The 12,958-nt window shown below is 49.0% G+C and overlaps 2 protein-coding genes across 16 annotated transcripts in view; one reads left to right on the top strand and one right to left on the bottom strand.

Annotated features, from left to right (window-relative positions):
• LOC310676834 (tigger transposable element-derived protein 1-like) overlaps nt 1-12,958 on the bottom strand; it is a gene marked incomplete at its 3' end in the record, with an annotated part of 1,439,559 nt that overhangs the window by 1,259,963 nt on the left and 166,638 nt on the right. The window lies entirely within an intron of this gene.
• The window catches only part of ARAP1 (ArfGAP with RhoGAP domain, ankyrin repeat and PH domain 1), a 156,110-nt gene that overhangs the window by 39,215 nt on the left and 103,937 nt on the right, over nt 1-12,958 (top strand). For 14 of the 15 annotated variants that reach the window (XR_014510164.1, XR_014510165.1, XM_083436072.1 and 11 more), the window contains exon 2: nt 8,390-9,134. Coding sequence is in view for 13 of the 15 variants with exons in the window: in XM_083436072.1 (XP_083292198.1) it covers nt 8,473-9,134 (662 nt within the window). In the remaining 2 variants the exon portion in view is untranslated. Of the gene's footprint in view, nt 1-6,879; nt 6,994-8,389; nt 9,135-12,958 lie in introns of all 15 variants that reach the window. The other variant, XM_083436066.1, reaches the window with a different exon arrangement.

The raw sequence follows: 12,958 nt of genomic DNA, 5'->3' as shown, positions 1-12,958 counted from the left end.
CCGTAGGTTAATCATGCGCCGTGGTGCCCAAATGCTGTGTGTTAGTTCAGCAAAGTGATGAGCAGTCCAAATGGACATCTCTGTTGAATAACACACAGTCCCCAAACCATAAAGCAGTAGAATTCTAGAATTGTAGAGTTGGAAGGGAACCCTAAAGATCATCTAGACCTTCCCCCTGCAGTGCAGGAATCTAACCAGCTGAGTATGTTTTGGACGGTGTCAGGGCCGGATTTAGGTCTGATGAGGCCCTAAGCTGCTGGAGGTAATGGGGCCCTTTGTATGTCCAGTTGTCCTTTGTCAACAACAAATTGTCGCACGGAAACGCCGTTTACCTTCCCGCTAGTAAGCGGTCCCTATTTATCTACTTGCACCCGAGAGTGCTTTCGAACTGCTAGGTTGGCAGGCGCTGGGACCGAGCAATGGGAGCGCACCCCGCCGCGGGGATTCGAACCGCCGACCTTTCGATCGGCAAGCCCTAGGCACTGAGGCTTTTACCCACAGCGCCACCCGCATCCCAATTTATGGACCTAATAGGTATCTAAAGCCATTTGCACATAACACAATACGTATTTTATCAAAGTAATTGGTGAACTGAAATACAATTAAGAAGTATATTAATAGTAAAATACAATTAAGAAGAAGTATATTAATAGTGAAATCATTATTAAGCTCTAACTTAAAATGATTTTTGAGTCATAACAAACTTAATAATGCAAACACATTGGCATTAGCAATAATAAAAGTTCCTTTAGAAATACAATTTACAGACACTCATAATCTAGTCTCTAAAAACCAGTCTCTATGCAACCAGTCCATGCAGAATGTAGGCATCCTATATATAGAAAGGAGCAAACCAGTGATATTTTAGGGAGCAGGCTAGCAGTCTTACATCATAGGAGCCTACACAACACAAAACACTGTTGCTGTATGTAGGTTTTATCTTATTTGCTTTTCATCTTATATTTTGGAAATGTACATCCATTTTTTTCCCTTTACATTTTTTTGGGGGGCCCCAAGACAGTGGAGCCCTAAGCTAGAGCTTGTTTAGCTTTATATGTAAATCCAGCGCTAAACGGTGTGCTAGCTGGGACCCATGGGAGTTTGTGGTGTAAAATAAGTTGGAGGGGGCAGATTGGCGAAGGAGCACACAGAGGCCGGACCTTTGCCCTTCGTTCCCTTTCTGCATCAGTTGAGGTTTGCTGGTTTTGGTCGCAAAGGTCATTTCTGAAGAGGCTGGGCAATGCCTCCCTCCTCTGAAAAGCGCTTTGTGACGGGACCAGTTGCATCCTGGCTGCTAGCTCCTGGCCACAGTCCCGCACAGGCAGGCAGGTGCCTGTGGCGACGGCTGAGGGAGAGGGAGCAAGTTGTGAGTCACCGAATTGTGACTATGATGGGCAGCCGTTTCTTTTAGCGTTCCTTTTTTTAGCTGCAGGAAACTCCTTCCGCCCCCACATCCGGCAACTGTTTTGCAACTCCAGCGCCTCTGGGAGAGCCTGGCAGGAGAGGGTTTTCGTGGCTACCCTTTCTAAGCTTGCACCTCGCCTCTTGCCCTCGAGGGCTCGGCCGTTCAGATTTAGCCTTCCAGACAAGAGGATTTAGTTGCAGGAGTGCAAAATTTTGCTAAAGGGCTTTTCAGACGGCCTCGTGGTGCAATGCAATCACTAGAGAATTATTTGTCGGTTTTGCAAATATCACTCGCGTAAGCAAGCAAGCAAGCAAATGACGGTAATTTAGTCATACCTCGGGTTACAGACGCTTCAGGTTGCGTTTTTTTCGGGTTATGGACCGCTGAAACCTAGAAGTACCGGAATGGGTAACTTCCGGGTTTCGGCGGTCGTGCATGCGCAGAACCGCTAAATCGCGCTTTGCACATGCGCAGAAGCACTGAATCGTAACCCGCACATGCGCAGACATGCTGCTGCGGGTTGCAGATTCTGTGGCTTGCGAACGTGCATCCTGCACGGATCATGTTCGCAACCCGAGCATCCACTGTATATTGAATAAGGAAATTGTATTGTCTTTTAGCAGCAAATAATAAATACGAGACCATATAACACTGGTCCTGAAAGATCTACATTGGCTCGCAGTACGTTTCCGAGCACAATTCAAAGTGTTGGTGCTGACCTTGAAAGCCCTAAATGGCCTCAGTCCAGTATACCTGAAGGAGTGTCTCCACCCCCATCATTCTGCCTGGACATTGAGGTCCAGCTCCGAGGGCCTTCTGGCGATTCTCTCCCTTCGAGAAGTGAGGTGACAGGGAACCAGGCAGAGGGCCTTCTCGGTGGTGGCGCCTGCCCAGTGGAACACCCTCCCACTGATGGGCTGCCTTTCTCCCTCTCCGGGAACTGGGAGGGACCCCAGTGGTCATCTAGTCCAACCCCCTGCAATGCAGGAATCTCAGCTCATGGGTCCCTGTTGGGGGGAGCAACCGATGCCAGGTGATTAGGAGACATGACCGGTGGAGATTCCCGGTCTGGGACAACACTCGCCACTCCCCTAATTTATGTCATGGTCTGGCCAGCCAAATGATGGTTTGCCAGGGGAACAGCAAGCCAGTTTACCCCCCTCTGTATATTGTGTTAAAAGAGGATGTTGGGGAAATTAAAAAGTACTTTTGGGGAAGGGATAGGGAAGGCGAGGAATCCAGAACAGGTTAGCCACCCTTGCCCTAGGGCACACCCTGGTTAAGAGCGGCAAAACCTTGAAAACGTTTCCTCCTTTTTTTGTCTTCAAACTGAAAAAAAAACCCCCAACCTGTAGGCAAGAATGCAGTTGTAAGTTTAACACTGTGCCTGCTTCAAAGGCAGATTTATTTATTTTTATTAAAAAAACCATACACATCCAAGCCTGAAAAAGGGTTCTGTGTCACTCCAAAAGCTTGCACACTACAAAGCTTGCAAGTGTGCATACTTTTAATACTGTCGGTGTAAAGAATTTGCAGGGCGTACGGTTCCACGTCATACTGTCTAGAGTAGACGGGATCGGGTTGATCCGTGAGTCTGACTTGGTGGCCAGGCCTGGTGTGGAAATAGAATAGAAGATCCCATGTGCCAGCCACTGCTGTTCATATGATACACTTTCCGGTCATGGAGAGGAGAAATCTGAATAGGGAACTCATCCAAACTTACCTTTTCCCTGTTATTTCCAGGCACAGATCCATTCTTTAAAACTCTGTGTCCAAGCAGTTTTATATATATTTTTGCCCCGGAGCTTCCCCTGCAAGACCCTGCTCTTTGGCACAAAACCCGAGCAAATGTCAGTTCACGTCTTCCAAAGATTGCTCTTTGCTCCGATTCACCTTTAAAGAGCAGCTTTTCGCAGGGAAAGCTCTGGAACTCAGACATGGAACTTTAAAGCATGAATTTTTGTGTGTGCATGTGACCTTGAATTCAAAACAGCCCTGTTTCTTCTTCATGTGATCTATTTGGATGAGATGATCACAGAATCAAGACGTAGAGTTGGAAGAGGGTCATCTATTCTAGTCCAACCCCCTGCAATGAAGGAATCTGTCACCCAAGGTGGGACTATAACCCACAACCCTGAGATTAAGAGTCCAACAGAGATAGAAGCTGCCGATGGGCAAGACTTGAAGGCAGGGTGGATAGAAATCAATGATTTTTTAAAAAGTAAATATTTTATTTTGGATTTTTTGAAATTTAAATTGAATTTTTTTGATCTAAATTGGATTTTTAAAATAAAATGCTTTTGGAGAAAAAAATCTTTCTAAAGGTAGTTTTCTACGTATTTAAGTTACAGAGCCTAGGGCTTGCTGATCAGAAGGTTGGCGGTTCGAATCCCCGTGACGGGGTGAGCTCCCGTTGCTCTGTCCCAGCTCCTGCCAACCGAGCAGTTCAAAAGCACGTCAAAGTGCAAGTAGATAAATAGGTACCGCTCCGGTGGGAAGGTAAATGGCGTTTCCGTGCGCTGCTCTGGTTTGCCAGAAGTGGCTTAGTCATGCTGGCCACATGACCCGGAAGCTGTACTCCCTCGGCCAGTAAAGCGAGATGAGCACCACAACCCCAGAGTCGGCCACAACTGGACCTAATGGTCAGGGGTCCCTTTACTTTTACCTTTATTGTATAGTCCAAAGGCTATTCATCAGGACATAAGGATTTGTTTTAAGTTTTTCATGTGTGCTAAAACTCAGTATAAATTTGTTTGTTTTTTTAAAAAGTTTAACCACATCAGTTAACAAACAGGGATACATATGCTGTAATATTATTGTTTTAGTTAAATAAATTGTTTAAGTTGTTATTAAGGGAATGATTATTTTTCTCCTTCCAATAAAGTACAGCAGAAAAGTTGTCCAAATATAAACAGTTAACTTATTAAACCTCACAATCAGTTCATAATTATCAGTCTACGTATTTATAATAGTATAACCAAATCAGTAATTTTTGTTATAACTGTAAACACTACTGTACTCTGAAAATTTATTATTCCAAAAATGAAACCTTCATCTGGTTGTAAATATTAAGTTGATACCAGCAAGAATGAGCCTTTCTGTGAAAAAACGATTTAAATCAAGTCTTACTGACTAGTGATTTAAATCGTGATTTAAATCAGTTTGATTTAAATCAGATCCGCCCGGCTTGAAGGTGACTTTGCTGTGCTCTGTCTGATTGGCAGGTCCCACACGATCATCCGCACGCTGTTTGTGCATCTGGTGCTAACGTGACGAAGCGCTTTGAGCCACACAAAGCTCCCATTGTTCCCCATCAGGGCATTCCCCAGATTGCAGGTGAGCATGAGGAGGGAGAAAGGTTGTTTTCTGCTGCTCCAGAGAAGCGGACACGGAGCAATGGATCCAAACTACAAGAAAGAAGATTCCACCTAAACATGAGGAAGGACTTCCTGACAGTAAGAGCTGTTTGACAGTGGAATTTGCTGCCAAGGAGTGTGGTGGAGTCTCCTTCTTTGGAGGTCTTTAAGCAGAGGCTTGACAACCATATGTCAGGAGTGCTCTGATGGTGTTTCCTGTTTGGCAGGGGGTTGGACTCGATGGCCCTTGTGGTCTCTTCCAACTCTAGGATTCTATGATTCTATGATTCAGTAAACAGAAACACCCAACCACTCGCACAAGCTCTTCGTTGGGTCTGTGGATCAGGACCACGGAGGGGTGGGAAGGAGACCTTGCTAATGCTGTAAAATGCCTTTCCACTCATCCTCGCATTGTCACTGCAAAGCTTGCAGGCTTCAATGTTTTCACACATCCCTGTCTTGAATCCTGGCAGTAAAATCTCCGAGAAAGAAGAAATTCCTAGTTGTCTGAAATTTGCTGTGTGTGGGCCTTGCAACCATGCAGAGTCATTGTTCTCAGAGAGGGCTGGAGATCCTGGCATGGGGACGGAACAAGAGATGACTTGCCGTTCCTATGATCATCATCATCATAATTTATTATTTGTACCCCGCCCATCTGGATGGGTTTCCCCAGCCACTCTGGGCGGCTTCCAACAAAGATTAAAAATACAGTCATACCTCAGGTTACAGATACGTCAGGTTGCGTTTTTTCGGGTTATGGACCCGCCGAAACCTAGAAGTACCGTAATGGGTTACTTCCAGGTTTCGGGGATTGCGCATGTGCAGAAGCATTAAATCGTGCTTTGCGCATGCGCAGAAGTGCCGAATCACAACTCGTGAGTGTGCAGACGCACCGCTGTGGGTTGTGAAATCACGTTCGCAACCCAAGCATCCACTGTACATTAAAATGTCACACATTAAAAACTTTCCTAAACAGGGCTGCCTTCAGATGACTTCTAAATGTCAGGTAGTTGTTTTTCTCTTTGACATCTGAAGGGAGGGTGTTCCGCAGGGCGGGTGCCACTGCCGAGAAGGCCCTCTGCCTGGTTCCCTGTAACCTCACTTCTCGCAGTGAGGGAACTGCCAGAAGGCCCTCGGAGCTGGACCTCAGTGTCTGGGCAGAACGATTGGGGTGGAGACGCTCCTTCAGATATACTGGGCCTTTGAGACCGTTTAGGGCTTTAAAGGTCAGCACCAACACTTTGAATTGTGCTCGGAAACGTCCTGGGAGCCAATGTAGGTCTTTCAGAACTGGTGTTATGTGGTCTTGGCGGCCGCTCCCAGTCCCCAGTCTAGCTGCCCCATTCCAGATTAGTTGTAGTTTCCGGGTCACCTTCCAAGGTAGCCCCATGTAGAGTGCATGGCAGTAGTCCAAGCGGGAGATAACCAGAAAATGCACCACTTTGGTGAGATCAGTGTTTGAGTCTCCTGATCTGCTCACTGGGATTATGATGGGCTAGACCTGGGGATGCTTTGACATTTTGCTATTGTTTGGGATAATTGCCTCCAGTTCAGAAGGTGCGGACAGAGCGAGCCAGGCGCTTTGGGAGAAGGCTTTCTCAGTCGCCTTATCTTTTCTTGTCGATCTGAGCAAACGTCAGTGTAGGGGTTGCTCGTGCGTAAGCTTGTCCCAACCTGGCTGGGTTACCTGAGTGAACCTTTCCTGTCCGGGCAGCCACTCGCCCGTGACTGTCTCAATCGCTGGCAGGATCCGTCAGTGGGCGTTTCTTAAACTTCTTCCAGCAAAGAAGCTCTTTGACGCCTAGTCTCCTCCTACTCTCTCTGCGCGAAAGCCTTCTGCGCAAGGAGGGCGTAGGCAGCGGAGGACCTCTACTCTCCCCGCTGGTCCCAGGAAATGAGTCATGGGACCGCCTTGCCGATTCCCCCATCTGCCCCCCTTCTCCACTGGTGCTACGTTGATTCTCTTCCCCAGAAGACGGGCTGCCTCTCCCACTCCCGGGACGCTCTCTGGGATCCCTTCAGAGCTTGCTCTCTCCCTCGGACACTGATGGCAGTTCCCTGACAGTCAGGTGTATGGGAAGGGAGCGTGGTGCTTGAGTCCTCCATTGTTCTTTGCAGTGTTTTCACAGTAATTCACCTGAAGCACTTCAAGCAACCACTTCCTTGAACAGCAATATTTGGACTTAAATCCATAGACATGGAAATAAAAGGAGAGCGGGAGAAAGAATTAGGGTGGGCCTTCCCCTCCTTTTTTCTTTGATGGAGTTCCGTTTTCAGACTAGGTGCTTAAATGGCAAAGCCCAGAGTGGCTGGGCCAACCCAGTCAGATGGGTGGGGTATGTATGTATTGTAATAAAAAACAATCTGCCCTTGTTCCCTTATGGGGGACACAAGAGCCCTTCTAGAGTCCTTTGCAGGTTCTCTATTGGTAGGAGAAAATAACAGAGGCCAAGCAGAGAATATTGAGAAGCAAAGCAGCTAGTAAGCCTGATCTTTATTGATCTGTTGCAGCAAGGTGCCCCCTTCATATGCAGGAGAAGGAGGAGAACCCCAAACAAAGGTGTGCCTGCTCTTATATAGACCTTTTAAATTGCCCGCCCTGGAGTCCAAGACCACCCCCAGACACATCATACCTACATCACAGAAAGGGCGGTCTACAGCAGAAATCTGAGTGCGTTTTTTACCTCCTTTCTGGCAGATTACCTGTGAATGCTCACTTGATTGGATTCCCTGGTGAGCCTGGCCAGTCTTTTGTAATGACAAATACTTAGTTCCTGAGCCGAGTCACAGGCTCAACCTATTCATACACAGACATACCCTTAATAATAATAATAATAATAATAATAATAATAATTTATTTTTTATACCCCGCCCATCTGGCTGGGTTTCCCCAGCCACTCTGGGCGGCTTCCAAAAGAATATTAAAATACTGTGATACATCAAACATTAAAAGCTCCCCTAAACAGGGACAGGATTTGTGAAGGAAAAGACAATGGGGAGGCTTTTCCATTTTCCTTTGACCTTGCAGAGAAATGGCTCCAGGGCTGCCCTCCTGTGCTATCTCAGACATGTGGCCCATACATTTATGTACATGTTTCCCTGGCACATCTATGAACATTATACACACACACACACACACACATATATATATAACCTTTTTTAAAAATTTCAGTATGTATGTATAAACAAACAAACAAACAAACAAACAATAAATAAAATCTTGCTGGCTTGCTTGCAATAGTGTCTGTATTTGGAATTAAAAGCTGAAACATGCCTCTCATCAGCTTTAGCCTTTGCTGAATGAATGCCCCATGTGTCTTCACAAGTTAAGCCGGTGCATATTTAGTCAAAAGTCCACCTCACTGAATTCACCGGGGTTTGCTCACAGGCAACCCTGAGCAGGATGGGCGTTTTAGATGCCGTTGAAAGGCGGATGGCTTTAAAAGAGGATTCGAAGACAGCGGATAGCTCAGTTGACAAGAGGGTGGTGCTGGCAGTGCCAAGGTCGCAAGCTCGATCCCCGCATGGGACAGCTGCGTTGTAGGGGGTTGGGCTAGATGACCGTTGAGGGTCCCTCCCAACCCTACAAGTCCATGATTTTATCTCTTTCCCTTGCTTCCTTCCCCAGGTGCGGCCGCCGTTTGGGGTCCAGCGAAGACGGAGGAGCTGGAGGGATGAATTGAGGTTTCGGCTGGTGCCCCCTCCGGTGCCATGGCGGACGGGGCCTCGCTCCCCATGGGCGACTGGCTCCGTGCCCTCCATCTGGAGCAGTATGCCGAGAACTTTGAGCGGAACGAGCTGTGGCGCGTCTCGGACTGCCAGCACCTGTCGGACGAGGCCCTGACCCGCCTGGGCATCCTTCTCCCGGGGCACCGCCGGCGCATCCTCTCTGGGCTCCTGAAGGCCTTCACCGAGGCGCTGCCCGTCATGGACGCCCCCAAGCTGCCCCCCAGGAGGCCGGTGCCCATGAAACGCAACATCTTCCGCGCCGGCGCTGCAACCGCTGCTTCCTCCACGGAGCAGGAGGCTGGCAGCGACTCTGCGACAGAAGCGTCGCCTCCTCGCCGGGAGCTGGAAGCAGCTCCCACGCCGCCGCCCATCCCTCCCCGGACGAGCTGTCACCCGCCGCTGAAGTTTTCCTCTACTGCTGCGTCCGAACTTCCCGCAGGCCCTTCTCTTTTGGAGTTTACGTCGCCGGCAAGAGGCAGGCTCAGCCCGGACGCTGCGGAAGAGACAGGGAACCCTCCCCTGCCCCCTCTGCCTGCCAAGCGCCACCATCTGGAGGGCAAGCCCCCCGCCCAAAAGGCCCCTCCGGTGCCCAGCCGCCCTCCCACGCTGCCCCCCAGGGGCCCACCCCAGAAAGCAGCAGCCAGGTGAGTCCAAAAGATGCAAAGGTGTTGGGCAGGGGGCGTTTCTGAGTGAGGGGACGGTCGCTTCCTTCCCACTGGCCTGAGCCGCTGCGGTGTAGTGGTTAGAGTGTTGGCCTGTGACTTAAGAGACCAGGGTTCGAATCCCCTCTCGGCATTGTTGACCCTGGAGCGGGTGCTGAACTGGCGTTCGAAATTTGCCAGGTGCATTTTGAACCTGGCTATCGGCCACTTGCAGCCAGGTGAAGATGCCACCCCCAGAAGCATCATACCTACATCACTGCAGGGGTGTAGCTCAAGACACCCCCCCCCCCAAGATACATCATACCTACATCACAGAAAAGGCGGTCTACAGCAGAAATCTGAGTGTGTTGTTTACCTCCTGTCTGCCAGGTTACCTGTTTAATGGTCACTTGATTGGATTGCCTGGGGAGCTTGGCCAGTCTTTTGTAATGATAACTACTTAGTTCCTGAGTCAGGTCAGGCTCACACCCTATTCATATCTTTAATGTGCCCTTAAGACAGGATTTGTGAAGGAAAAGACAATGGGGAGGCTTTTCCATTTTCCTTTCACCTTGCAGAGCAAACATTTGGTCAGTTTGTTAGCCAAAATGGTTCCAGGGCTGTTTTCCTGTGCTGCTTCAGACATGTGGTTTATATATTTATGTACGTTTGCTTGGTCCATTTATTATATATATATATATGACCTTAATTTTTTTATTTCACCACCATCGCGAGGTGCCTGCCTGGGGAATCCTTGGAGTTGCCTGTTCTCACGCAGAAATCTCACATCCTGTAGCTATTTTATCTGCACAGTCAGAACGGATTTCAGGAACCAAAAAGTTGCATCGAAAAAGACGACTTCCGAGCTGCCTGGCCCCCAAATGGCAACTAGGCATTTTGTTTTGGCGACTGTGACCCAGGTTTAAGGGGCCATTTGGTACCTAGCTGTAATGGTTCTAAGGGGTTGCTCGTGCGTAAGTTGCCTTTACTCCTGGCTAGGTTGCATGGTTGAACCCTTTTGTCTGGACAGCCTCAAGTTCCGTGGCTGCCTCAGTCGCTGGCAGAATCCGTCAGTGGGCGTTTCTTAAACCGCTTCCAGCATAGAAGCTGTTTGACGCCCAGTCTCCTCCCCCGTTGCCTGCGCGAAAGTTTCCCTGCGCAAGGTGGGTGTGGGCAACGGAGTACTCGTGCCCTCTCCGCTGGTCTCCTGCGAAGAGTCCTGGAGCCACCTCTCCGATTCCTCCATCTCCTCCCCTTCTCCACTGGTGTTGCGCTGATTACCTTCCCCAGCGGATGGGCTATCCCTCCTCCTACTAGGACCTTCTCCACCATCGTCCGGGAGCCTCCTCTCCGCCTCCCGCTCCGATGGCAGTTCCCTGACACAAGCCTTTATATCTGAATTTGTAACACTGAGTTGAACTTACCCTGCAGGGTTTTTGTGGGGTTAAATAAGGAGGGAGAGAAGAACCATGCGGAAAGGCGGCGCAGCCTTCTGGGAAACAAAAAACAGCAAAGGGTCTGGTGGCCTGATTATGATGGCATTGTCTGGGCAAGCAGGCTTTAAAAAGGGCTAGCGTTTAAGGCGAGCTTCTGCAACCTGGTGGTTCTTCAGGTGGTTGGACTACATCTCCCATCAGCCCCAGTTAACTTTCTCGCCCTGATCTGGCCACAGTGATCCCTGCGACAGTCACCTCCAGGCTTGATGATTGTAACTCGCTCTACGCCGGGCTGCCCTTGAAGCTGGCCCAGAAACTCCAGCGGGTGCAGAATGCCGTGGCGAGGCTCTTTGCCGCGGGATCAAATTCATTCAGTGCTTTACCAACTGCACTGGCTCCCAGTGGAGTACGGGGTCAGGATTAAGGTGCTGGTTTAAACCTTTAAAGCCCTATGCGGCCTAGGACCCTTGTACCTACGGGACCGCCTCTCCTGGTCTGCCCCGTGGAGGACCTTAAGGTCCACAAATGACAACACATTGGAGGTCCTAAGTCACAAGGCGGTTAGATTGGTCTCAACTAGGGCCAGGGCCTTTTCAGCACTGGCCCCGACTTGTGGAACGCTCTGTGTGAGAGACCAGGGCCCTGCAGGACTTGACATCTTTCTGCAGGGCCTGCAAAATGGAGCTGTTCTGCCTGGCCTTTGGTTTGGACTCAGTCTGACCCTTATGTTTCCCTCCTCTTACGGTTTTGATCTATGGGCTACTTTTAAAATGAGGCTGCATTTTAAATTGTATTTTAACCCGTATTTTAAATTGTTTCCCCGCTTTTTCTTTCTTTTTTCCTCCTGTTATGTTTTTATTGTAATTTTACTGGTGTTAGCCGCCCTGAGCCCGGCTCTGGCCAGGGAGGGCGGGGTATAACTAAAATTTATTATTATCATTATTATTGGAGTTGGGGATGGGGCAAGGGGCTTTTAAGGACAGGCAGAAGAAAGGACTTCTTTGCACAGCGCATGAGCTGTGGAACTCCCTGCCACAGGAGGCAGGGATGCCACCAACATGGGTGGCTTTGATAAAGGATTGGACAAATTGGAGGAGGAGAGGGCTGTCCATGGATCCTGGCCACAATGGCTCTGTTCTCCCTCCACGGTCAGAGGCAGAAACCACAGGATAGGACAGGGCTCTTCTGGCCGGATCCTGCGTTTGGGCTTCCCGTGAGCAGCAGGTTGGCCAGGTGAGGTGAAACTTGAATTCCTACCTGGGCTGCAGTTTGCTTTCTGAGCTGCTGCTGTGGTTGTTGTTTAGTCGTTTAGTCGTTTCCGACTCTTCGTGACCCCCTGGACCAGAGCACGCCAGGCACTCCTGTCTTCCACTGCCACCCGCAGTTTGGTCAAACTCATGCTGGTAGCTTCAAGAACACCATCCAACCATCTCGTCCTCTGCCGTCCCCTTCTCCTTGTGCCCTCCATCTTTCCCAACATCAGGGTCTTTTCCAGGGAGTCTTCTCTTCTCCTGAGGTGGCCAAAGTCTTGGAGCCTCAGCTTCAGGATCTGTCCTTCCAGTGAGCACTCAGGGCTGATTTCCTTCAGAATGGATGCGTTTGATCTTCTTGCAGTCCATGGGACTCTCAAGAGTCTCCTCCAGCACCATAATTCAAAAGCGTCAGTTCTTCGGCGATCAGCCTTCTTTATGGTCCAGCTTTCACTTCCATACATCACTCCTGGGAAAACCATAGCTTTTACTATACGGACCTTTGTTGGCAAGGTGATGTCTCTGCTTTTTAAGATGCTGTCTAGGTTTGTCATTGCTTTTCTCCCAAGAAACAGGCGTCTTTTAATTTTGTGACTGCTGTCACCATCTGCAGTGATCACGGAGCCCAAGAAAGTAAAATCTCTCACTGTCTCCATTTCTTCCCCTTCTATTTGCCAGGAGGTGATGGGCCCAGTGGCCACGATCTTCGTTTTTTTGATGTTGAGCTTCAGACCATATTTTGCGCTCTCCTTTTTCACCCTCATTAAAAGGTTCTTTAATTCCTCCTCACTTTCTGCCATCAAGGTTGTGTCATCTGCATATCTGAGGTTGTTGATATTTCTTCCGGCAATCTTAATTCCGGCTTGGGATTCATCCAGCCCAGCCTTTCGCATGATGAATTCTGCATATAAGTTAAATGAGCAGGGAGACAATATACAGCCTTGCCGTACTCCTTTCCCAAGCTTTCTGAGCTACAATCCTTCAAAAACTGTGTGGAAGAGATCTTAAAGCGCGATGAGCATTTCTGAAGCGCCACCACTTTGTCCCAAAGAGCAGCAAATCAGCTCAGATGGGTAGAACAGAACTTCCTTTTTGAGGGCAAATAGCTGGTTCCCCAGAGTGAGGCTGTGACTATGCCGAT

This window comes from Podarcis tiliguerta (genome assembly GCF_965153285.1).
Source record: "Podarcis tiliguerta genome assembly, chromosome: 4".
NCBI lineage: Eukaryota > Metazoa > Chordata > Lepidosauria > Squamata > Lacertidae > Podarcis > Podarcis tiliguerta.
This window is presented reverse-complemented; position numbering and strand designations above follow the sequence as displayed.